Raw genomic sequence first — 27,657 nt, 5'->3', positions numbered from 1 at the left:
ATCATCACAACTAACTACCACCATAATCATTGTCATCATTACATCATCAATTTCAACATGAATATGTTTAAGGCTTTTGTAAAGAAGACCCCAAACTTGAATTTGAATGAGAATTCCAGTGCCAGTTGGCGAAAACATAATGACATAATATGTACTGTATACAACAACAAAAGGGGAACAGAAAACCTATACACTATATACACATACATAACTTAAGCATACAGTATACCGTTTAACATATTACGGGTAGTGATAAACAATTTCACAAATGAAAATAAATATAAAATGTTATATCTTTTTTTTTTCTTCTTTCTTTTTTAAAGAGGAACACAAAAAGCAAGCAATGATCTTTAGTTTTACAAACCAAATGCATACAGAATCACATCGATACTCACTGACAGTCCAACATGTTTGGGCCATGAGAGAAAAAAAAACACAAGCTTAATCTGACTGGTACCCTAATGGACAATTGCATAGGCATAAATCAAGCCTGCTCTTCAAAATGTCAACTCAATATACCTTTTCTACTCAATGGGCTTTTTTTGTTGTTAAAAAGTAGGCTCCATATAAGCCTACGCAACAGGACCATACACACGTAACTAAAATAAAAGTATTTCAATATTCTGTGGTCCACACAAATATATGATATCAGTCCAGCTGACTCAAGACTGTAACGCTGTGCCTAGAGATAAATTCAACCTAAATCTAACCTAGCACTGATCTCTGAGGTTTTCTGAGCAGAGCTCCTGTAATGCAGTGGTTCCCAAACGTTTCAGGTCAAGACCCAAAAGAGAGTCTAGACGATGCTTGCCCGGGACCCAAACTAGTGACATGAATAGCAGATCTACAAGCGCACAAAGCGTCACTTTGCGCAATGATGCGAGCTTGTAGATCAACTATTCACTACTTCATCATTATAAGATGTGTTTGTTTGTAAATGTATACAATGATATTTTTTTATATAAAACATTTAAATATAAATATGTTTTTAAATGTAGGAAAAGAACATGGGATTTTCACCCGAGTCGTGACCAATACAAAATTGGTCCGTGACCCCACAAATGGGTCTCGACCCACTGTTTGGGAAACAGTGCTGTAATGGCACCTGGGGAGACGAACGCAGCACCAGAGAGACACGACCACACGGTCCGGGTGAGCCTCCATCGCAGTGTTCAGTCCTGACTCTCCTTCTGCTCACTTCCTTCGCTGTCTCACTCTTTCCTGCGTTCCCTGACATCATGCATCGCTCTGCTGTTCATCATCTCCTGAGAGGAAACGGTTTAGCCCTCTGTAAGTGATTCGAGCACGAACATCTTGAACTCTTGAGTTTAAAGTACAACATAAAGCACAGTGAGGTGCACACACACACGCGCACACACATGCACACACACACACACACACACACACACACACGCACACACACACACACACACACAAACACACACGCTCACTGTATGCACTGACATCTGCATTATATGGCTGCCTGCCGCACGCACACTCACGGAGACACATTACGCACGTGTACAAACATATCTCAAAATGAGCTTATAATACTTCACATGCACGTAGGAGCATCTGAGAAGGAAATAAAAAGACATGGCAGTTGTGCTTCTTGAGCTGTGCGCAGAGAGGAAAACACATGGCACACATTGATTAGCGGGGGAGAGTATGAGAGGCAGATGTAGGGGTAGGCTTGGAACCGAGATGGAGAAAGGGGGGGGGGGGGATAACAGGAGACAGCATATTTCATATCAGCAAACACCGGCTGGTAGGTCTTAAGAAGGTCTGCTCATATGTTGGTCCACTGGGTCCCGGAGGAGTAAAGCCTGAGTTGTACTTGGTTTGCGTACAGGTGTCAAGCACTGAAAATAGCCAATCTACAAGCTTGCAGCGCTGAGAAGCTTCTGGATCCGCTATTTTTGGTTGTGCGACACCAGTTTGCAACTAAGTATAAACTAGACATAAGGATGCGCTCTAATCTTTGAGTCCTGGAGATTTCCTGTCCCTCTTAGTACTCTGTCCCATTGCCTGTCCAGCTCAAGGGCTTCAGGACTTGGGGTCGGTCCAGGGGAGAGACTGGCATCTCTGTCTCTAAAGCCTCCAGAGGCTGCAATAAAGCAGTGCACCACGAAGAGATGACACTCATGTCTGTGGCAAGTGCCTGGCTTTGAACAGCCAGGACGAATGATTGTGTGTGTGTGTGTGTGTGTGTGTGTGTGTGTGTGTGTGTGTGTGTGTGTGTGTGTGTGTGTGTGTGTGTGTGTGTTGCGTGGTGACAATGATGTGTATGTATGCGAAGGTGATGGTGGGGGGGTTCCAAGTCCATGGCCGGAGAAAAGTAGTAGGTGTGTGCGGTGTGCATGTGTGGGGACTGGGGGAGAAGATGGCAGGGTTGGATGGAGCCTAGGACAAGGAGGAGCCCGTCGCTCTTCACTTCTTGTTGGCGATGCGCCTCTTCCTGGTGGCCAACATGTCGTAGAAGGGATCTCTGCTGATGCTGGCCCTGGAGGGAACCAATCAAAGCGTAGCCATGAAATAAATAATAACGCCACATGAGAGAGGGCATCTTTGATATGGAAATGTAGGCACATTCATACAACCCCCCACTTTAACTAGATTAAAAAAAAGGGGGGGAAAAGTTTGTGCAGTGACCTAGTTTGGTTTCCATGGTTTCTGAAGGACCCCCCCCCCCACACACACACACACACACACACACACACACACTCGTACTCCGGTTCCATTGCTGTTAGTTTCCCTGGAACCTCTTACTGATTCCCCACTCTAGAACTCTGCCAAGCACATAGTAAAACGTACACACACACACGCACGCACGCTCGCACGCATGCACACACGCACCCACGCACACGCACACACGCTCTCTCTTTCCCTCCTGCTGTTCAGCAGGTTTATGGGTCTGTGCGAGTGAAAACAATAGTGCTCCAGATTACTGAATCTTCAGCTTTCTCTCTCCCTATTCAGGGCGACGGAAACAGCACCCTGCACAACGAGACCAAAGTGAGTCAGGAAGCCATGTGGGCTCTACAGAGAGGAGCCCAGTTTCACGGCTGCTAAATCCTGTTAGCGGCAGCACAAAGCAAGAGGCAGCTCAACCCCCCTCGCTGCGGATTGTGGATATCGTCGTTGTCGGGCGGAAACCTTGTATGTCAAAAAACGTTTGTTTTGTAGTTATCATTTTAAAAATGATTTAAACTAGTGAAAACAGCTGATCTACAAGCACACAACGCCTCGCGGTGCGAGTCGTTGTGTGCTTGTAGATCTGCTGTTTTCACTACTTTTGTGTGACAGCCTTGTATGATGAGGCAGGGCTTTGCTTTGCGAAATAATGTACACATTTGAAACTTTGGAGATACGAGGTTTCTGCCCGACAGTGACGCTGATCTACCATTCACGTATACGCTGCAACGCGATCGAGAGTGGTGCCGTGCACGAGGAGAATTCCCCTTCTTTCCTAAAACCTTATTGTAGTTTTTTCCTCAACCCAACGAAAACAAAAACGCCACTGCAAGGGAAATTTCAATGCAAAGAGATCAAACCCAACCGTGAAAAGATGACTGAATATGAAATGCTCTTTCGTTTGTTGCTACCCCGAGCATAATGAATGAATATCATCTCAAATATGATCAATGAATGTGGAAGCTTACATTAAATACACAAATGTCTTTCTACAAATCTACATTCTACCTCTCTCTCTTTCTCTCTCTGTCTCTCTGTAAGATTAAGCTATCGAGCCGGTGGTCGACTTTTGAAGACTTTATTAGACGTTTGCATAGGAAAAGGTACAGTTTCTCTACTAATGCAGCTGATTGCTACTAAAAGTGTTCCCCCATGAAACTCTACATTTATGACTGAAAACGTGGTGAAATCACGATTTCCATAAAAGGCCATTTATCTCCGATGCAAGAAGACCCAGGGTTCTCGTGGACCCCTCTGGTGAGGTGCATGGACGGCGCTGTTCGCTATGGGGGGCTGCTGCTAATGCGTTAGCCCAGATTGGAGCCTCCTCTTTGGGTTAAGCTTGCTGGGCATAATACTGGCTCACCCCCTGGGGTGCTATAAGCGGTGACTAATCCCTCTCCATTTCCCCTGTGAATACACTTGGAGAAGGGGTTTCTGGGGGAGATTGTTACAGTGCTACAGTGCTCCACTGAGCCAACTGTCTTTGACATTGTGCCATCTCTTACGCAGGCAATTACAAGGGATTTAATACTGAGGGCACCAGCAACTAGGTTATGTAATACAGTGGTTCTCAAAGTGGGGTCCGGGGACCCCCAGGTGTGCTTGGGGGGAGTTCCAGGGGGTCCCCAGCAAGAGTAGTTAACATAGTATCACAATCGTTTTAACCACTTCATTCATTGTTGGCAATTCAAAAATAGCAGATCTACAAGCTCACCATCATAATCTTTGTGCTACGAGCTTGTTCATCTGCTATTCTTGAAAATATTTGAAAATATCTTCTGGGCACAAAAGCTTTTCATAAGGGAGTCATGATTTCATAAGGGAGATCATGACAAAATACATATCAATTTGGGTGTCCTGGACATATAAAAAGTTTGAGAACCAGTGATGTAAGAGGTGGGTGGACTGCAGCACGTGAGAACCTCACTAAACAAGCCATGCCTCACAAAATCCCATTGACATCATGCATTTGTCAAAGAATGGTTCCTCTGTCTGTTCTACAGTAGACGATGCAAAAGTGTGCAAAAGTCAAGGTGCTTCTGCTGAGTAGACCTGCACTGGAGCAGTGTTGATTTCGTCGACTAAAACTATGACATAAAATGTTTGTCGACTGTGTTTTTTTCACTGACAAAAATGAAATAAAAACTAAACAAAAACAAAGCTGCGGTTAATGCTGTTGGTACAACGTAAGTTCAGGAGGAATAAGACCACACCGGAGAACTATCTCCCCACTATGTTATTGCCTCCAATCAGGCTGACTTCTACTCCTCCCAAGCTCACCTGCTTGTGATCCCATTGATAACAACTCCTCCCCTATCTCCTCCCCCAAACCAACCAAGGGTTGTATTTATACACGACCACCTCCACCTACTACCCTCTGATCCGTTTCTCGCATGGACACACACAAGCTCAGGCTCACCAACGCGTCCCTGGGTCAACCGAACCGATTAAATAATATTAACTACAAACGTAGGCCTACAATTCCTCCTCCTACAACCCACAACAGATGCCAGCTCGTACTACTACAGCGATGCCATCACTTCTATCCAGCACCAGCTAGCGAGATCAAACACCAACCTCACAGTCTTGTTTCATTCCGTGGCCACTAACTTTAACATGTTTCGCCAGCGGCCCGGTTCCACACGCCGTCTCGAGGCAGTCCCGGTTCGGCACATCACAACACCACACCAGTCCTATCCTCACACAACCAGTCAGTCCAGTCCCGACCGCCACGGTGTTCAAGACACCTCCGCGGCTAGCGAAATAGCCTATTTCTCCCACGCCGCCATTCAAAGCCGGCTCGCTCCACGGGACGCGAGTTTCTAAATTCTAGGAGAGCTAAGGCAAGGAGCGCTCGTTTTCAACCACGGGACCTCCGCTACAACTCACAGCGATGACGTCACTCCCAGATCCAGAGTTGCTCAGCCCTGCCTATGATTTTCTGTCCAACACTCAAAGCTAAGTATCTTTTCACACACCCGACTCCTATACCCACAGCACATCCTCACCTACTCATTCGCCAACCTCCACCATTCTACATTGATTCATTGAATACTATCAGTCCCAACAACAATACAGGCAAGAGCAATGGTATCATTTTACAATGATCATTTCCATTGCAGCCATACATTCACCGTAATCCAACAAGCCGAACCATATTCATCCATACATCTATCTGTTCATAGCCACCACTCCTCCCCCCATCGTCCTCACCAGCCCACCATTCTGTTCTATATCTAATAAATGGTGTTAAGGCTAACACTGCATGATCCTAAACAGCTTATCCAATCATCCATACATCCACCTATCCCTTCGGGTTATTAACCACTCCCCACACTATTCTCTCACCAGCGTCCCATTGCTCCATTTGTCTAAAACGTGACATTTTACCATCACAATGCATGGACCACCATCCATTTGCAAAACAAACACTCACCTCCCCACACTCTCCACCACCTAATCTTCATGTATAAATCGTTATGCACATGCGCTCTGCCACCTCCATGTGTTAATTGTCTTGCAACGTAGGCCACAGTTAACTATGAAAACCGTCACATCTTGTCCATACGTATGTCTGTGAGTGAGTAATGCCTCAATGTCTATAGCTGCTAACCCGTTATGACATCATATTGTTGTGACATCTCATTGTGACATCATAATCTGCCTGTGTCCTTCGTATGCCCTTTGTATGCATATGCTGCATGTCTAGAGCTGACCCATGACATCACATTGTCGTGACGTCACATCATTGCGACATTTTATTCCGTCAATGTCCCTTGTATGCCTTTTGAATGCATATGCTGTATCCATCATTCACTTCTCCTCCTCCCTCCCTCCCTCCCTCCATCCCTCTATCCATCCATCCATCCATCCATCCATCTCTCCCTCCATCCATCCATCCATCCATCCCTCCATCCATCCATCCATCCATCCATCCATCCCTCTATCCATCTCTCCATGCATCCATCCATCCCTCCCTCCCCCCCTCCCTCCCTCCATCCATCCATCCATCCATTCATCTCTCCATCCATCCATCCCTCCCTCCCTCCCTCCCTCCCTCCATCCATCCACCCATCCCTCTATCCATCCATCCATCTCTCCATGCATCCATCCCTCCATCCATCTCTCCATCCATCCCTCCCTCCCTCCCTCCCTCCCTCCCTCCATCCATTCATCTCTCCATCCATCCATCCCTCCCTCCCTCCCTCCATCCATCCATTCATCCAACCATCTCTCCATCCCTCCCTCCCTCCCTCCCTCCATCCATCCATTCATCTCTCCATCCATCCCTCCCTCCCTCCCTCCATCCATCCATCCATTCATCCAACCATCTCTCCATCCCTCCCTCCCTCCCTGCCTCCCTCCATCCATCCATTCATCTCTCCATGCATCCATCCATCTCTCCATCCATCTCTCCCTCCCTCCCTCCCTCCATCCATCCATTCATCTCCCCATCCATCCATCCATCCACATCCATCCATCCATCCATCATCCATCCATCCACGCATCCATCCATCCACATTCATCCATCCATCCACATTCATCCATCCATCCCAACACATTGTCGTGACATCACATCGTCGCACTACATTCTGTCCCTATCCTCGTATGCCCACTCCTATTACGTCCGCTTTCAGCCCAGCAGCCATAGCCAGTGACCGTCTACTCGGCTTCCAGTGCTAAACTATTACAACATCCCCACCTAGTCACCATCGAAGCTGCTTCCAGACCAGCAGCCGCATAGCCTGCGACTGCCTACCTGGCTTCCAGTGCTAAACCATTACAACTCCCCCTTCTAGCCATTTCAATTACGGCTGCCTTCAGCCCAGGCAGCAGCCATAGCCAGCGACTGCCTACCCGGCTTCCAGTGCTATACCACTACAACATCCCCTCATAGCCTTTACTATCACGGCTGCCTTTAAGCCTAGCAGCCATTGCCTGCAACTGCCTACCTGGCTTCCAGTGCTAAACCATTACAACATCCCCTCCCACCCACAGCTGCCTTCAGTCCAGCAGCGATATAGCCAGCGACAGCCTACTCGGCATCCACTGCTAACCACGTTCACAACTGTTCCCTTGTTTGTTTTGTCATGCAATTTCCAGGTACGAAGTTCCACAGCCCATGTCGCATGCCCACCCATACCCACCACCTCCAGGCTCCCTCAAAGCAGCCCATGATGAATACCTCCTCCGACCGGCACAGCGTGCCTCCTCCAACCGGCACAGCGTGCCTCCTCCTCCAACCGGCACAGCGTGCCTCCTCCAACCGGCACAGCGTGCCTCCTCCGACAACCGGCACAGCGTGCCTCCTCCTCCCTCCGACCAGTCCTCCCTCCGACCAGCACAGCGTGCCTCCTCTTCCCTCTGACCGGCACAGCGTGCCTCCTCCAACCGGCACAGCGGACACGTTGGCCTACACCAAGTTAAAATCCAGCTGGTCCCGTTCAGCCATTACCCCCCCCCCTCCCTCCATCCATCCATCATTCACTTCCCCTCCTCCCTCCCTCCCTCCTCCTCCCTCCCTTCCTCCTTATGTGCCTCCTTCCCTCCCTCCCTTCCTCCTTCCATGCCTCCTTCCCTCCCTCCCTTCCTCCTCCCTCCCTCCCTTCCTCCCTCCCTCCCTCCTCCTCCCTCCCTTCCTCCTCATGTGCCTCCTTCCCTCCCTCCCTTCCTCCTTCCATGCCTCCCTCCCTCCCTCCCTCCCTCCATCCATCCACCCATCCCTCTATCCATTCAAGGTCCAGTATTCACTCCAGTATTCACTGCTACGATTACCCATTCCTCCTGTCCACCCGTGCCATCTGAGATCCACCAGATCTTGTCGCGGCTTCTTTGGGCCCTCGTACTGTCCAGCCGCTCCGTCCTCATCCACTCAGACAATCAAACCACTGTAGATATCATTAACAAAGGCCATTCCTCCTCACTCCCCATCATGTCCCTCCTCAGACGGCTCACCTGGAAATTCAGGCTACTGGCTCCAGACGCGGACATCCACCCCACTCCGGTACCTCCGTTTCTCACATGACCTTCCCATAGACCACCCTCTCTGCCACCTCATACACCACGCCCAACACAACCATTCTCCTGTCACTCACGCCGTCCACCCTGTCCTCCTACTGGACCGCCCGGAGAATTTCCAATCATTTCACTCCGCCTATGCGCTACATTCCCCGTCCCTAGACCTAGCCACACTCGCCTCCCTCATCAGCCACTGCCACACTTCCCGGTCTATGCCCTCGTACACTATCCGTGCGTACCTCGCCGGTATTAACTCCTCACCGGCGCTCCTCACCCCTTCCATTCACATCCCCACGTCTCTTTGCTTCTTAAAGGCATTAGACGGTACGAGCCACGTCATCCTCCTAGCCGCCAACCCCTCACCTCACCACTCGCCGATCGTATCTCGGTACTCCGTTCCGGCTACGCCAACCCATCCACCGACTCCACACTCGAACCAGTATTCCTCCTGGCCTTTACGGGTTCCTCAGGTGTTCGGAGTTCACCGCGTCCAACACCAGATTCAATCCGGCTCACCACCCCTGCCTCGCCGACCTGACAATTCTAGACCCTTCCACCCTAATCTACACGCTCAGGCACAGTAAAACGGACCAATACGGAGCATCGACTCCCATTTACCTTTTAAGCTAAATTCACCCCTCAGTCCCTTCGAGCCACTCGTGCGCCACCTCCTTACCCGCCGGTCCCAAAACGCTTCACCTTCCGATCCACTATTCATTTCCGAAACCGGCACCGTTATCACTCGGACCCGGTTCCATCGCCACCTCCGTCGTTACTCCAGTATTCACTCCCGTATTCATTCCGGTATTCACTCCAATATTCATTCCAGTATTCATTCCAGTATTCACTCCAGTATTCACTCCAATATTCATTCCAGTATTCACTCCAGTATTCACTCCAATATTCACTGCTACGATCACCCTAACCCATTCCTGTCTAGCCGCTCCTTCCTCATACACCCGTACAACCAATTGTCACCCCATCTACAGTGGTTCACAGAAAATTGAGTCGCCTCAGGTATCTGTAGGTACCTCTGGCCACCCACCGGTCTCTCTGGAGATGGGAGTGTCTAAAAATAGGAGGCCGTCCTTTCAGCTTATCTTCTGCAATACAGTCAAGTGACACTAGATGGCATAGCAGAGCAATTAGTTTAACTATTTTGCTGGGGATTGAAATGAATTGAAATGAACCACAGAAGAGACTACTGTAGATAATAGAGAGTAATTATACTTTAAATGAAGTAAAAATACATTTTGGCATAGGACTTTTTCATTAAATGTTAATTAAATGTCTCATTTGTATTTGTAAGGGTCCATTTAAAACTGGCTATGGGACTAAAACGGATAATTATAAAGTTAACAGTTCACATGACAATGAGCTTATTACCAGCACTTAATAACAGTTCCACTGTTTCAGAGAGAGCATGTTTCATTATGGAAAAGCTCTGCTGTTCGCTTGTCTGTCTTTGTTTCCTTGTTGGTTTGAAAACGTGTCTACCCATGTTTTTCTTAGATTAGCCAACTAATTCTACTATTTCTTTGCATTTGATGTAATTGGTGTTGGTGTAATGATGTATTACCTAAGTTCTAAGAATTACTTGAGTTCAATTTTGAGGTATTTGTATTTTACTTTAGTATTGTGTATTTACCCTTCAACTATAAAATATATATTGTTTTTAATGAGACATGCTTTGTAACCCGAGTGGCCCCGTAATGGTCTTGTCCAGTTCCGTCCCGTTCTGATTCTTTTTTTGGTTTTTTTTAGACCTGTGACATTGTCCTGAAATCCGTTTATTTCCGAGGTTCAGAGAGACCCGAGCATTTAGCTTATGATTAGGCTATTAAAAGTCCATGCGTGCCTTTGCCTTTCATGTGGTGAGGTCTACTCAATCTAACATACTGCAGCTGTGTGAACTGATTGACAGGCACTGTCAGAAGTCAGAGCGGTGTAAACTTTATCATGTAATGTAGACTTTATTGTCCAATGCTGCTGGTTGGTTGCCTAGGAATCTATATCTATAATATTAACATTGAAACAAAAGCCAGGGAGAAAGGCCTAATAATATAGCCTAATAATCGAAATTTGCAAAGTATCTAACTGTTTTCAAAAGATTGTAGTGGAATAAAAATAGCCTACTCGAGTAAATGTACTCAGTACACCAATGAAGCCTGCGTGTGCCGTCAATTCAACACGGGCGGACAATAGAACTGGTTCAACATGTTTGGCACAGATACTTGTGTATTGGAAGCAATTAGCTTGTCTAGAGGGTCGCCTATATGGTCAGCTGCTCCCCCTCCAACCGTCCTACTGTATATGTTCCATGTTCTCCCTTATAGACTGTTTTTATTTAATTTTTTGACACTTGCTTTGGCAATGTAAACGTATGTTTTCTCACAAAATGTCATGATTACCGAAAAGTATTGAAAAACAGTGTGGTAAATAATAGTTTGACATTTTAACTTGACCTTTCACTCTGTAATTAGAAAGGGACCCTTTCACAAAAGCAAAAGCGATTGGTCATGTCAGAGGCTTGGTTCTCAAAAACCTCCTCGCTGTCACATCTTCTTCTGAGACGTTGACATTTACCAGAAGAGGAGGAATGGAGAAGGATTTCTACAGGCATTAGGCCTACATTTATGACCATGATGGCATTACATTATTATTATTAAACCACAATCAAATGTTTGTCCAGGTGTCTGGGACAACTAATAAATCTTTATGAACAACTTTATGAGGCTATTGGAAAAATGTTGCCTACTGCCTTGTTTCCAAATAAAGAACAATTTCAATTGAACATGTGAACAAAAGTTGTGTCTTTTTCGTTTCCTTATATTTAGCTTATTATTATTATGTCACGTTTATGTTGTTTTGGGACAGTGTGTGAACCAATTATTTTGTAATTGTTTGTGTCACAACGTTCTGTCATTTGATGACTTCTCCGCCTCTCTCTCTCTCTCTCTCTCTCTCTCTCTCTCTCTCTCTCTCTCTCTCTCTCTCTCTCTCTCTCTCTCCCAGCCCTAGAATATATATATACATACAGTATATAGTATCAAAATCAGCTTAACCACTTTAATCTAGCTTGTAGATCTTTTTCAAAAAGAAATCTAACAATGTTTAAATATTTTTGTTCATTCTAACAAATCTTGTATTTATCAGCACAAGAGGGTATAAGAAGTATATTTTGAAGCCAATACTTTCATACTTTTGCTCAAGTACATTTTGAATTATGTACTTTAACAGAGTATTGCTACATTACAGTATTGATACTTTTACGTTTTCCACCACTGGGTATGAGGGCAAATCTATTTACTGCAGTGATTCAATTCTGTCCTGGCCTTCGGGGAGGCTGGGACAATCCCTCCCCCGCGCATAAGTGAAACCGGTTTTACCAAGTATTTGCATTTACTGGTGTGACTACAAGCAAGTCTTGACGCTTTGTATTTTCACAAGTGGCACATGAAACATCTGGTAGAATATAAATAATTTTAGGAGCACAATGAAACGTTATCAAATAATGTTTTCTTTAATCAAGTGATAAGAGGAGGCTATACAAAAAATGTATACTAAGTTTTTATTAACTATGTTCTACAGTAGTGCTTCTCAAACTTCCAAATGTCAAGGTCTCTCTCCCCTTAACTCTGACTGTGTACAAATGACCACCCCCCTAAATGAACCCACAGAGTCTCTGGAAATTAGACATTTTCCCAGGAAACAAACTGGTGAAAACAGCTGATCTACAAGCTCACAAAACTGAACCAAAATAGGAGTATAGGCTACGGTTGACCTGAAAGTTCTCTTAAAGTTTATAAAGAAAAGTGTATGTGCTCAGAGACTAAAAGCAAACATGATATCTGTGGTGAGACATGAGCCTTTTAAAGTGAAATAGCCATTTAACAGTGTTGTTTGACACAGATAGACAGCATAGATAGACAGCATGTTGTGTTCTGAAGCAAATGAGTCAATGCAAAGAGAGAACCAGTCTGTATGAGGTGTGAAGAGGGGGAAGGGTAGTCTCCGGAGACACCTTAAGCTACTGTGGAATCATGTGGGGAAAAAAAGTTCAATAAGAAAAATACACTAATACAGGGGTCTTCAACGTTTTCAGATCAAGGACCCCTTAGTTGAGAGAGAGATGAAGCAGGGACCCCCACAACCTTTTGTACCTCAACCTCTGTGCTTACTGCTTAGTATGCTCTTTTTTCCCCTCCACACCTAAAGTATTTGCCGAAAATAGCCAATCTGCAAGCTCACAACACTTTGCAGTGTGAGGTGTTGTGAGCTTGTAGATCTGCTATTTTTGAAAAATTGTGAAAATGAGTGCAAGTCTTTGAATATCTTTGACCCGACTTCTAAATCCTTCCTCTAAAATCGAAATCATGCTGTTCTCAAACCTTTTCATGTGAAGGACCCCCAAAATTACAGGTATTTGGCCACGGACCCCCCATCTCAAAATATGTTGTTCCAGGGACCCCCCAGAAGCAAATATTTGAGTTACAAATGTTCGCTTTTAAGTAGATATATTCAAAGACTTGCAAAAAAAATCATGATTTAAAAAAAATAGCAGATCTACATGTGAGCTTGTATATTTGCTATTTTTCAATAGTTAAAGCAGTCAATAATCCTAGGCCTAAATGGGTTAAACAAATAATTACAATTTGAGTGCAAAAATAACTTGAAAAGAAACTATTTACAAGCTCACAATGCAGGTAGAGATAACAAGTAACCAACAAGTAATAGACTCGAATAGTCGACTCATATTGAAGAATCGCCACCCCGTGGCTGAACAGCCACACTACACGTTGAAATAAAATATCACATTTCTAGGGGGCGCGGCTAAGAATTTGGAGGCGTGTTTGACAGAGGTACCTCTAGGCACCTCTTGACACCTCTAGGTGTCATTTTAGACTTGGCGACGCTAAATGTTGTAACCCACTGTACACTCCATATCGTTCACACCGATCGAACTAAACTAATCGAATGCTTCGATCCTCTACCTGCGAAGTCCGCCTACATCCGTTCTAGTGGTCCAACCCTGCCCATGCCATGTGTTCACTTTTTGGGGCCTTAAAGCGCAAACTCTGCGCACTCCAGATCCATGGACCTCGGCGCCACTCCAGATCCATCGACCTCGGCGCCACTCCAGATCCAAGGACCCCAAAGCCAAACACCCAGGGTCCATCGCCCCCTGGAACCACTAACCGCCACCTGCTAGCACCCAGACCAACAAGCACCCATACCTATTCAGCCCATCTCCACCGCACAACTCCTCTACACCACATAACTCATCTACACCACACCATCCTCAGTACTCCATCCCTCAATCAGTCTCCATTCATACACACTGTATCCATTCAATAAATACAACCCAACTGATATTGTTTGATGGTGTGGTCTTTACTAGTGAAATGCTGTTGGTACAACGTAAGTTCAGGAGGAATAAGACCACACCGGAGAACTATCTCCCCACTATGTTATTGCCTCCAATCAGGCTGACTTCTACTCCTCCCAAGCTCACCTGCTTGTGATCCCATTGATAACAACTCCTCCCCTATCTCCTCCCCCAAACCAACCAAGGGTTGTATTTATACACGACCACCTCCACCTACTACCCTCTGATCCGTTTCTCGCATCCCTCCACCACCCCAATCTCCACACTTTTCTCATGCGCTCCACTAACATTTCCTCATCCTTTCCTTCAGGTTCCAGATGGGGCCTTAAAGCGTAAACTCTGCGCACTCCAGATCCATGGACCTCGGCGCCACTCCAGATCCATCGACCTCGGCGCCACTCCAGATCCAAGGACCCCAAAGCCAAACACCCAGGGTCCATCGCCCCCTGGAACCACTAACCGCCACCTGCTAGCACCCAGACCAACAAGCACCCATACCTATTCAGCCCATCTCCACCGCACAACTCCTCTACACCACATAACTCATCTACACCACACCATCCTCAGTACTCCATCCCTCAATCAGTCTCCATTCATACACACTGTATCCATTCAATAAATACAACCCAACTGATATTGTTTGATGGTGTGGTCTTTACTAGTGAACTAAAACTAAAACTAAATATACTAGCCCTTACCCGTTCAAAGATATGAGCTCCAAAATGATGTGCAGTGTGTGGGTTATGGGATGTGCACTGTGCACACAGTATATGAGGGATGGAAAGTAACTTTAACTGGTGCTTGCATGATGTAGGAGCATCAATGTAAGAAACCCGTTTCGTTTAATGGCTACAGAGATACTGTCCCCCCCCCCCCCCCCCAGCCCGCCCGCCCGCCCGCCTGCACACACACACACCCCCCCCCCCCCCCCCCGTGTGTGTGTGTGTGTGTGTGTGTGGGTTTGTGTGTGATTGTGCATGGCCTGAACAACAGCGCCCCTCCCTTAACATGTGTGGTCACAAAAGGTACTGTAGGCTAAATAGATATAGATACAGCATAAAAATGCTAATATACAGCATACGATTTGTGAAAGTGACAAACGGGCTTCACAGTTATGTCAGGTGTGTTCATATGCTTATGGTGATGCGATTTCAGATCAATTGCTCCAGCCACCGAGGAGAAACGCTGTTTCAGACAGACAGACAGACACTCACTCACTCACTCACTCACTCAGACAGACAGACATTCGCAAAATTATAGTATAGATTGACAATTTTGTCTACAAAATAAAAACTATACTAAAACGTTAGGGAGGGGCTAGTGGAGAAGAGTAATTTTATGTTTGGTTGCTCTCAGGTGTGCGCGACGCTTTGTGAGCTTGTAGATCTGCTATTTTCAGCACACAACCAAGTGTAAAATCAGTCATTACGATGCCATCAAGGCCTGTCAAAATACATTTTAGTCGACTAAATCAACTTGTAGATTTAGCCGCCTAAAATCTTATGATATTTAGTCAACTAAAATTAGACTAAAACTAAATGACATTTTATTCAGAAGACTATGACTAAAACTAAATCAAAATTTGCTGTCAAAAACAACACTGGAGTCTTACTTGATTGATTTGATCCACTCCTCCTTCTCCTCTGGCGTGGGTGCTGATATCCTATACACCACATGGTTGCCCTCCACCACACGTCCGTCCGCCTCTGTCTTGCAGGCTTTGATCACCTGGCCTTTGTGATTTGGGTTGTAGAGCTCAAAACAGTTCTGCAGGAGAGGAATATACGGTGGAAACAACTTAAAGATAAACTGCAGCATACTGTGGTTTCCGCCCTGTAAGAAAACCTCACACAATTAGGTTCCGTACAAATCCGCCAAGATTTGTGATCATGATGTTAGCCTATAGGGTTCATATGGTAATTGTAGGGGGAAAAGATATTACTGTGTTGCTTTCATTAATCACTTTCAACCTGGCATCCCTATTTTTGTCCATGTCATTATAGTATTATTATGTATATGGGGTTAATATAGGCCTAGTGCAGGGGTCTTCAAGGGGTCCTCAGAGTTATTACAGGGGGGCCGCCAAATCCTTGTGTGATAGGATAATTCTTCTGAGGAGAACTTTAGACAAAAAGAGCAGACCAAGTACATAGTGAAAGGTCAAGTTTACAAAATATCAATGATTGAAGTGGTTAAATGTCTGAAAATACACATTAACATGAATCCAACATAGACTGATGACAGCGCTGTCAAACAAGTCTATGAATCTATCTATGAAATCAATGAAAATCTGCATCACACATTTATACAAAATGTAGAGGGGGTCCCTGCTTCATCTCTCTCTCAGCTAAGGGTTTCTTGGCCTGAAAACGTTGAAGACGCCTGATATAGTGGTTAATCAGCCATGAGCTATTAATGCCACGGTGCGCTGAGCCATAGAAGTTAAGTGTAACAAGGTGAGAATAATGTAGTGAGGGGAGGACACTCACTGGTTTCCTAGGCTCCTCCACCTCCCTGATACTGAGATTCTCCAGAGGAATGATGCCACGAGGTTCCTTGTCCTGGAGGAGACATGGATGAGAGGCAGAGAGGGATGAGACCAACACAGATAGAATCAGATGAACGAGAAAGAAAGAAAGAAAGAAAGAAAGAAAGAAAGAAAGAAAGGAAGGAAGGAAGGAAGGAAGGAAGGAAGGAAGGAAGAACAAGAGGAGACATGATTCGGGAAGAAGAGAAACAGTGACATTAACTAATCATGAAAGAAAAAATAATAATAAAAAAAGGCAAAAAACACAGAAAGAGGAGAAGGGAGAGAGAGAGAGAGAGAGAGAGAGAGAGAGAGAGGAAGAGGACAAAAATGTGCTGTGACATGTTTTGCAAGCTCAGAAATCAACCTTGAGCCCTTGCTCGGTAATGGAGCAGATTGTTTGTGTGAGTGTGTGTGTGTGTGTGTGTGTGTGTGTGTGTGTGTGTGTGTGTGTGTGTGTGTGTGTGTGTGTGTGTGTGTGTGTGCGTGCCTGCGTGTGTGTGTGTGTAGCAGGCTGTCCAGAGGACGGGACATAATGATAGTGTCCTGAAGGATAATACCAGGGTAGGAGGAGGACACTGCTGAGCTAGCAGCTAGCAGGCATGGAGAGGCACATGAACTGATAAAGATTTCCAAGGACAACTCACACTCACTCACTCACGCGCACACGCACACACACACACACATACACATACACATGCGTGCAGGCACGCACGGACACACGGACACACACACACAAACTTACATAAGAAGTACAGACAGACAGAAAGACACAGATGGATGAAAGTGCTCACACGCAGCCACACACACGCATAAACTGAGAACAAGTATACTGTGAAGATGTTAACATTTTATCAACGCAACAACATTCCCCCGCAGGGGCGTCACACCAAATTCTGGGCCCTGGGTACAAGGATTCACTGCGGGCCCCCCATGAATGTTAACTATTGAAAAATAGCAGATATACAAGCTCACAGCGCGGCACCGAGTGCCGCGCTGCAAGCTTGTAGATCTGCTATTTTTGAATTTTTTTAAAAATGTGTGCAAGAAACCCATGTTTCCATGTCAGTGATGCTCAAACCTTTTCATGTGAAGGACCCCCAAACTGATATGAATTTGGCCACGGACCCCCCCCCCCCCCCCCCCCCCGGAAGCAAAATTTGAGTTACAAACGTTCGCTTAAAAAATACATAGGCTATATTCAAAGATTTGCGCACATTTTCACGGCTTTTCGGCGCTGTGAGCTTGTAGATCTGCTATTTTTCAATAGCTAAAGTTACTAGGGCCCCTCCACCTTGGGCCCTAGTAACTCAGTCCCACTTTCCTACCCCTTGTGACGCCCCTGTTCCCCTGTGACTTACTGTGGTGTATTCAAAGTAGTACAGGCAGTTGTCAGTCAGGATGAACCACCTCCTCTTCCAGGTTTTAACTCGGCCCCCTGACAGGAAGAGAGGAAGTGACACAATGACCACAGGGACAGACAGGCGGACTCCCCTCAGGAAAACAATCCCACACAAATAGTTTTGTGGGATGATTCTCAGTGTAATACAACTGCATGGTGAAGAACAGAGAGAGAGAGAGAGAGAGAGAATAGATATTTTGCAATAGGGGTCCATCCGTGGAACAAAATCTTTTGAGATGGGGGTCCGCGGCCAAAAACACATTTTGGGGGTCCTTAATAACCACTGATAAGCACATTCTACAAATGTCTTCTAAATCCTAACAGTGTTCTGAAAATAAACTTATGTTGCTATAATTGTTTCTCAAACTTTGTCATGTCAAGGACCCCCAGCATGATATGTATTTGGCCACAGACCCCCATCGCAAAATATTTTGTTCCAGGGACCCCCAGAAGCAAAGATTTGATTTGAGTCCATTCTGCATCTAGCTTAAGGCCACAGACCCGTTGGGAAACGAGTTTGAGTCGGCTTTGTTTTAGGTTGGCTTTTCCTGTTACCTGTAACAGCATCTCCAACCAACCAACCTTAACTCTTCTACCTTCAAGCTTCGTTAAATGACTTTCACAGCTGATCAATTATTACTACGGCATGGCTGACCACTCTTCTTTAAATGCAACAGGACAAATAAGCCATCAGGCTCCATAATCAAGCTTGACTCTCATACAAGGAATACCAAAACACTTGCCCCCAAAACACAGTCTCCCCGGACGCAAATCCAGTGTCCTTGTAACCGTCTCTCGCTAAACGTAACCTCAGTAAACTATGCCTAAACCTAACCTTATTCCTAAACTTAACCTCAGTAAAACAAATACAAGAATACAAGAACCGCCCCAGCGTGCAGTTGGCGGGAAAAAAATGGGGTGTAGCGTGTTTTGGAGTGAGTCTTCCGGTTACCCATACCTGTACTGTCTGTTACTGACTTCTGACTACTGCCTGGAGTCAGTAGTGCATGGACTCTGGTGTACTTGCACATGGTCTACTAGGATGTACATTGCCAAACCTTTTTTGACTCTTAATATTTCTCCCCTGTCATTCTGCTGTTGTAGCTGTGACACCTGACTTCCATCCAGCGATCGATCAATAAAGGTCCATCTCATCTGGCAAAACCCTATTATATCTGAGGAGAGGTGTACACACTACTACTTTTAACTTATTAAGACTTAAAGCAACCCTCAAGCAGCAAACGCACGCAAGTGCACACAGGTATGCACATGCCTGAATGCACACATGTAAACAACACATACAATATGTAAACACTAAACCCTAGATCAACTTCAGCATCTCACGTTTGTCTGCGCAAACATGAACCAAAACAAGCACACAGAGAGCTAGAGCAGGCCGTCCAGGCACCAAATTCCAACACTTCACGCACACACACGCACAAACGCACGCACGCACGCACGCACGCACGCACGCACGCACGCACGCACGCACGCACGCACGCACGCACGCACGCACGCACGCACGCACGCACGCACGCACGCACGCACGCACGCACGCACACACACACACACACACACACACACACACACACACACACACACACACACACACACACACAAGAACATGCACTCGCACAAGCGTTTGGTATTCTTTTTTGTAACTGGTATGTGTGTGTTTTGGGACTAGCGTTTGACCTAGAATTCCTGATTAGTTCCTCATTGCATAAACTATCCCTGTTGGTAGAAGACAATTGTACTTTTGACACTGTTCTGCATTCCCCACTTGATTTTCAAAGCAGCTCACATGAGTCCCTGTGTGTGTGTGTGTGTGTGTGTGTGTGTGTGTGTGTGTGTGTGTGTGTGTGTGTGTGTGTGTTCACCCATGTTGTGGATTTCCTTTACATTTCAACAGGCTCTCACATGCACTGTTAGTATTAGCATGTCCAACATCCCTCATTTCGGCCCAGCGTGAAGAAAGAAATCTGCTAAAAAACACACCTGGCAGGGTTGTAGAGCGTTGAATTACAAATGTTGCCATTGGAAGGTCTTAATGTCACCTGTTTCATGGAGGACGCAGTCTAAAATATAATAATACTGGCTCTTTAAGAGAAACTGTGGCTATAGCGGACACATGCGTTATGTTTGATGAGTCTTGGGAGACGTTACATAGAGATGCTGGAATGCGCAGGTCGGGGCTGCACGTGCACATGCATGTGTGTGTGCGTTTGTGTGTATGTATGCGTGCGCGCACGTGTGTGTGTGTGTGAGTGTGTGTGTGTGTGTGTGTGTGTCTGTAGTGAACCAAATCCCAGGTGCGTACCATAATGTTTACTATTATAATGTCTCTAAAGAGTCCAAGTTAAAAGGGAATCAATAGAGGAACTAATGTGGAAGACAGAGAGAGGTGAGAACCTAACAACAGGAATGAATGAGTGCAACGTTACGGTGTGGAACGAATTAAGGTACAAATCAAAAACACATGCAAACAAACCAAAACACATGTCAGGCCTTGCCAACAAACCTGAGAAATTACAGAGTGGAAACAAGGCCTGAAAACGGTATTGGCTCACCAGGGAAGTGTAATCAGCAAGACACACACACGCACATACACGCAGGTACGCACGCACGCACACACACACACACACGCGCACACACACACTCACGTGCACACAATTGAGTACCTGAGACAAAAAACAGTCTAAGTCCATATTTTAAAAATTGAATATAGATATTTTTTTGATTTACAAGACTGTAAACCACAAACTAGAAGTTTTTAATCTGTTAAATTCTTAATGCACTCCCCCCTCATTTTGTTGAATTTACTTGTGGAAAGTGGAAAAACAGTATAAGTCTGTACAAGCAATATTCAGCAGACAAAGGGAGCAGATAACATTAAAACAGACAATTGAACAAAATGAGGGGGGAATGCATTAACAATTTAACAGATTAAAATTGACTAGTTTGTGGTTTACAGTCTGGTAAATCAAAAAATATCTATATTAAAAAAGATATATAGACTTAGACTGTTATTCATCTCAGGTACTGAATTGAAGAGTGCCTTTTTTCTTATTCCAGGCATGGTTATTTATTATATATTGTATGATATGACAAGTGCACTGAAGGAAATTGTACAGTATGATCTACTCAGCACCATGGTAACAGGGCAGCTTGACACCGGTGTGAACACTATCCTGCCTGTTATGGTGGGCTTTTATTAAAATCACTCCCCAGCTCACAGGCTAAAAATACTTCATTGTCAGACAGCTCTGGCTTTACAATACATGAAATAAAAGAAATGTAATGTCTCAAAGGATCTCATAGTGTTCAGCCGTATGGATTGCATTTATTTAGACAGTAACTAAACCAGTAAGCAATGGCACTGGATGAAGATGGCTCAAAGCACATTACTTGCAAGTTTCCACCATGTATTATCTGTCATTAAATACGGCTCTTTCATGAATAACGTGGTACCTACTGAATGCCTTCATAGAAATCTAGTTTAATATGGCCGTAAATATCTTTTTATAACCCGTAAATAACAATTCCATTAAGTCACTATTTAAAGTGTGATGCTGTGTTCTAACTAGCAGCAACAAAATGACAGGCAAGCCATTTTCAATGGAAAGCCAGTGACATTAAGATACAAACTGACACATGTGTGACGAGCTACAATAGCTACAAAAAGGTTAAGCCAGTGTGACGCAGTGAAGCGTCAATCAATCATATGTTTTTGTTTCACCATTTAAACTCACATTCTGCCTCCCCACAATTCCTGCTATGTTCCGTAAATGGAATAAAAACGAATTCTTGCTGTTAATCAGTTACCTGTGCTATTTAACGCTTCCCTTCTCAATTCGCACAATGTCGCTTGAGCAAGCGAGTAGTTTAGTTGGCAAGGCATGGTCATATTGTAGCTTCTGTCGCTGTAAGTAAGCGTTCGTTGATACCACAGAGATGCATGAGACTACATTCACTTCCCTGTTTACATTTTGTGGTGATGCTATTGGCGAGTAAGAATGCTCAAAACAAAACTACATACAGAGTCAGCTTAGGTGGTTCGGGCATCTAGTACGGATGCCCCCAGAGCGCCTTCCTAGGAAGGTCCTCAATGCACGTCCCACTGGGAGGAGACCCCGTGGCAGACCAAAGATCAGATGGAAGGATTGTATCTCCAAACTGGCTTGGGAACGCCTCGTTGGGGAGGGAGGGAGTGGAGGAAGTTTCTCGGGATAAGGAAATCTGGAAGTCTCAGTTGGAACTGTTACCCCCGCGACCCGATTCCGGATAAGCGGTTGAAGATGGATGGATGGATGGATGGAGTAGTGCTCGTTCTAGGCAGGGGTCCCTCATATAAATGATTAACATTAGAATTAGAAGCCAAATGGACCCTCACAGGTCTGTAACGCAGAGAGTGTACTAATGGAGGCAAATTTGGTTCCATTCATAGTTTCATACACTCAGTTAAATTAACACTTAAAGAATAATAACAAATGGTCCTGGTCTAATGCAGTGGTTCTCAACCTGTGGGTCGAGACCCCCAGGGGGGTCCCCAAATTATTTTGGGGGGGTCCCCAGATGATTAACTTAATGTGCAATATTGTTTTCTCACTCAACAGCAAACAGACCAGCATAAAGTTTAAGTGTATAGAGGGTATCTGCACATTTCTAAAGTGACAATTTAAGGACTTTTTAAAATACCTCTAAAATGACAAAGTGAACATTGGTCAAATTGTCAAATATTAGAGGCAGAAATTGCCGATCTACATGCTCACAACGCCTCGTGAGCATGTAGATCTGCTATTTTCACAATAGAACCGTGTTCTACAAAATGTAATGCTCAACTCTGTGATCGTAGGGTGGGGGGGGGGTCCACAGTTAAAATATGATTATTTTGGGGGTCGCTGTCTGAAAAGGTTGAGAACCACTGGTGTAATGCATAACAGACTCTGAGTCTGTTGAGAATCACTGCACTCACCTAATTTGAGCAGCCAGCCCTCTCTGTCTGGGTTGAAGAAGGTGTGCGTCAGGTCGTTCCCATCGTCCTCTGGGATCTTAAACGGTTCACTCTTTATGCTCTCATATAGATTCTGCGAAGTGAAGCAGAGTACGGGGGTTGGGAGAGAGAATTAGTGTGTGAGGAGAGAGACTGACAGAGAAACGTTAACAATACAAAATAACCGAAGAGGGATAAATGAGGTGAGACCTGAATTTCCCTCCGGTGGATGGATAAAGGTTCATCTTAAAAAGCAAAGCATTATCACTCAAGAGAACTTGCAAATGAACACACGTTCACACACCTCACACGTGCACAGACAAACCGCTGCATCTTCAATTATTGTTCACACTCGTCCTTAGATTAGCGGTGCATAAAAAAAAGGGTATTGGCAGATTCTATTTCAGTCTTGTTAAAGGAAAGTGAGAGACGGTATGATGACTCATAGAGCTGGTTGGTGTAGAAACTGTTAAAAGTGAGACAGTGGGTAACAAAGAGCTACTCCTTTCAAAGTTGTGTCCTTTTGAACTTAAAGTGGAGCTGAGGGCACTTTGGTACACACTTCAGGCTACGTGATTTGAACTACTTTTACTTTTTCTTCTTTTCTCTCCCCCTGTGAGAGTTGAGGGTAGATTAGTAGCATCAGTGGCTGCTGGAGCTGCTGATTCACATCCAGCTGAGCTGTAGCATCTCAATTACCGAGGCATGACTTCTTTATCGGCAGAGTGGGGAAAAAGAATACATTGTCTAGAAAGATACACATTCTCTTCCTCTCCGTCTCTCTCACATTCTCTCTCTCTCTCTCCATCTCAGCCTCTGGCTCCTTATCTGTGAAACGCTTTAACTGTGACCCTCACCTTCACTCTATGTCACTGTATTTGTCTCCCTATTCCTACAACTTAACCATTATGGTTGACAATACACACACACGCACACGCTCGCACACGCTCGCACACACACGCACGCACGCACGCACGCACGCACGCACACACACACAAATGAGCCAATCAAATGAAGCTATGTGAAAATCCCCAGCAACAGGCAACAAGTCACCTTCTGGAAGCTCCGGGGGTGACTACAGTTATGCAGAGCCTATGATACCTGAGATTTGTACCCATGTCTCCTGCATAAAGGTTGTACTGCTAAGCTAAGACGGATTGCCTGTTTGGGCAGGGGAGGTCTTACGCTTTGAGCTTCATGCAGTACCTCTTGTTAACCAGTAGTGGTCAAACCTCACCACAGCACATTGGTCCAGGCACCTAGCCTCAGTGTAGCCTGACAGCGAATTGCGGGTCCTATCGCAATGGCCTTTTATGCATGTCACTCCCCCTCTCTCCCCCATTCCCTGTCAATCTACTGTCTATCTCTATCAATAAAAGCAAAAAAGAAGAATAGCAGGTAGATCACCTTCAACCCATGCAGTTGTGTTTGTTATATTGTATTTAACATACTCATACCATACAGATTGGTTAAAGTGACATTTTATTTACTCTGGATTGCACCTTTAATTGAACTCTGTGATGTAGCTCTCAGCCGTAAATTGACACTGAGAACGTTAGCGTGTCTACTCACCCTGAGCAGGTCCTCTGGAAGGTCTCCCCCCTCGTTGATGCCTCTGTTCATGGAGATGAAGCGCTCCACGGGGGGTTTGTCTCTGACGTTGGGGTTGTGGAGGCTGGTGTTCAACATGATGATGGCGAAGGAAAGCACATAGCAGGTGTCTGTAGACCACAAGACAATAAGACTGTCGTCAGTGTTGATTTTGTTGGCTAAAACTACCTGTATGACGCAAAATGTTCATCTGCTGCCTTTTTCTCTGACAAAAACTGAATAAGAACTGAATAAAAACTAAGTTATGATGACTAATACTAAGACAAAATAAAACAAAATAAAAACTGGACTAAAATGTTAGGGAGGGACTAGTGGAGAAGAGATCCAGTAGATCCAAAGATCCAGATTTCCATGCTGAAACTTGCTTCAAAACAATGTTAGACAATAAAGTTTGACTGTCATAGGATGCAGGATCCATCCACAACCTAACCTCACACACACACACTCACTTGTTTGTTTAAAGATTCTATTTAGCAGAAACAGAGTGGGAGAAAGTGTGGAATAAAGGACTGGGCTCAACCTCAAGCTGGAGGAGATTCAAAGATACTGTGCAGATGAATTATGGGCGCATCACGCAGATCTGGTTCACAGATAAACATCAAAGAAATGCATTATGAGGCGTTCTCGTCAATTGACAGGCATTGGATTGACGGTCTCAAAGCCAAACGGGAACACACAGATTAGTGAGCCTACAGTATACAGTATAGTGTATACCGTAGCATAGACTGTCAAACAATCGAATGCAATGCATAAATAATGCATCCAATTGCTCAATACATGTACAGTAGTACGTACAATGAAGTCCTGGGGGATTTTCGCAAAACAAAAGAGGGACCTATACGCCAAACAAGACTGACAGAACAGGAACAATTTATGATGAATCAAACAGCAATCCATTAACATGTCTTCTCACTTATGACCCTGCCCGATAAAACAGAGAATTTAATCAGGGAAGAGCCCTATAATCTAGGTCACACACTCACTCACACACGCACGCATGCACACTAACACACGCATGCATGCACACACACACACACACACACACACACACACACACACACACACACACACACACACACACACACACACACACACACACACACACACACACACACACACACACACACACACACACACACACACACACACGCACAGAATAAGCCACAGAATTGTAATTCAGTCTCAGAACTCCTCACACCAAATACCCCTGATCCACGAACACACACACACACACACACACACACACACACACACACACACACACACACACACACACACACACACACACACACACACACACACACACACACACACACACACACACGCCACAGTGCCAACACTATAGTTCCGGTGGATGAGTATTATCAGTGTGTGTGGGCATGTGTTAATATTCATGACTGCCCTCTTCATTAACATTTCCCTGTAGCTGGCATGAGGACCCAAGGCCACGTGTGACCTGTCCACGCTGTGCTAATGACCCCATGCTATTGACCGCCGATCAATTGAATTATCACTGCTGGAACCACATACAGTATATATTGATTACACAGCAAGTATAGCCACCTATCTACCACCTAACAACGGAGAACTAATTGGACTGACATGGAGTCAAGTTGGGATTGATAGCACCCGATACAGCGGCCTTTGAGGAATTCTGTGAAAGTGTACTCATTCCCAGTGGAGATGGATTTAACCATTTAACCACTGAAACCCCTGTAGTCTCAGAGAACTGGACTTGAGTTACAACTGTGCTTTGACCACGTTTTCTATCTACACCAAATCTCTTCACCAATAATAGCCGATCTACATATGGATCTGCAATTTCTGGCTAATGTTTCCCCCCAGAATATGGATGCCCAGTACAGTATATTGCTGTACAACAAATAGTGCAAATAGCCCATCTACAAGCTCACAACAAACGTGAGGATATATTTGTCTACAATGACATAACTAAACTAGAGATACTGTTCCTACGAAACAGTGTGGGCTCGCTCGTACTATATTCTGCAGCGTGCTAACTGTCATGTGAAGCTCAACCAATACTCCAGCTAACACCACTCCCAGATTTTCCGCACCTCATTGGCTAAGGGCGTGTGTGTGTGTGTGTGTGTGTGTGTGTGTGTGTGCATGTGTGTGTGTGTGTATGTGTGTTACCTGTGGACTGGAAGACGCCAGGATTGCATTGGCAATACCTGGAGGCAAAGGCCTCCATCATACGATCAATCTTCTGGGCTTCACCGGGAAGTCTGAAGCTCCACAGAAACTGCCTACGACAGCAGAAAGAGAGACACAAAGAGAGAGAGAGAGAGAGAGAGACAGACAGACAGACAGACAGACAGACAGACAGACAGACATAGTGATAAAGACATACAGAGGGAGAAAGAGAGAAATACATTTGTTTAATGAGATATTATGCAGTATTGATATTATGCTAATCTAAATGACAATCAATGGATATTCATAAATCACAAATCCTATAGGCCTCAGCTATTTAGATTCTACAGTTAAATACAGGGGAGAGTATAAATTAATATCAGTGGAGACGACACTGGTCCAGAGTGTAGCCTTTATTTATTTATTTAATCTATAAGACTAAAACACATTTTAAAAATAGATTAAACACTCTGTTGATTGAACCTGTCCTGTTCACATGAGGACTGCTAGCCTTCGCAGACAAAATAACTGCAAGTATCATGCAAACACGCTCGCGCACACACACACACGCAACGCACACACTCACACACACATGCAAATGCATACGCACGCGCACGCACACACACACACACACACACGCACACACACACACACACACACACACACACACACACACACACACACACACACACACACACACACACACACTACCTTAATGCCTGCACAAGGTTGAGGTCTGCGAACTCATGAAGCTCCACAAACGAGTGGAGAACCTTGATGTTGAAGTCATCTCTGGAGGGGACAGAAGGCACACATGTCACACGTCACACCAATAATTCAGATGAGCCAGATATTCTCAATGCGGA

The 27,657-nt window shown here is 45.1% G+C and overlaps 1 protein-coding gene across 1 annotated transcript; it reads right to left on the bottom strand.

Annotated features, from left to right (window-relative positions):
• Window positions 1-2,378: 2,378 nt before the first annotated feature.
• On the bottom strand, window positions 2,379-26,852 carry LOC308283732 (cytohesin-3; the record flags this gene model as incomplete). The annotated part of the gene is made up of 7 exons (XM_080724203.1): window positions 2,379-2,503; window positions 15,717-15,871; window positions 16,594-16,665; window positions 17,993-18,069; window positions 23,009-23,120; window positions 24,599-24,747; window positions 26,792-26,852. The coding sequence occupies 7 exons, from the start codon at window positions 26,850-26,852 to the stop codon at window positions 2,431-2,433; spliced, it is 699 nt and encodes a 232-aa protein (XP_080580329.1). The 3' UTR covers window positions 2,379-2,430.
• Window positions 26,853-27,657: the final 805 nt, after the last annotated feature.

This window comes from Nannobrachium achirus (genome assembly GCF_963921795.1).
Source record: "Nannobrachium achirus genome assembly, chromosome: 4".
Classification (NCBI taxonomy): domain Eukaryota; kingdom Metazoa; phylum Chordata; class Actinopteri; order Myctophiformes; family Myctophidae; genus Nannobrachium; species Nannobrachium achirus.
This window is presented reverse-complemented; position numbering and strand designations above follow the sequence as displayed.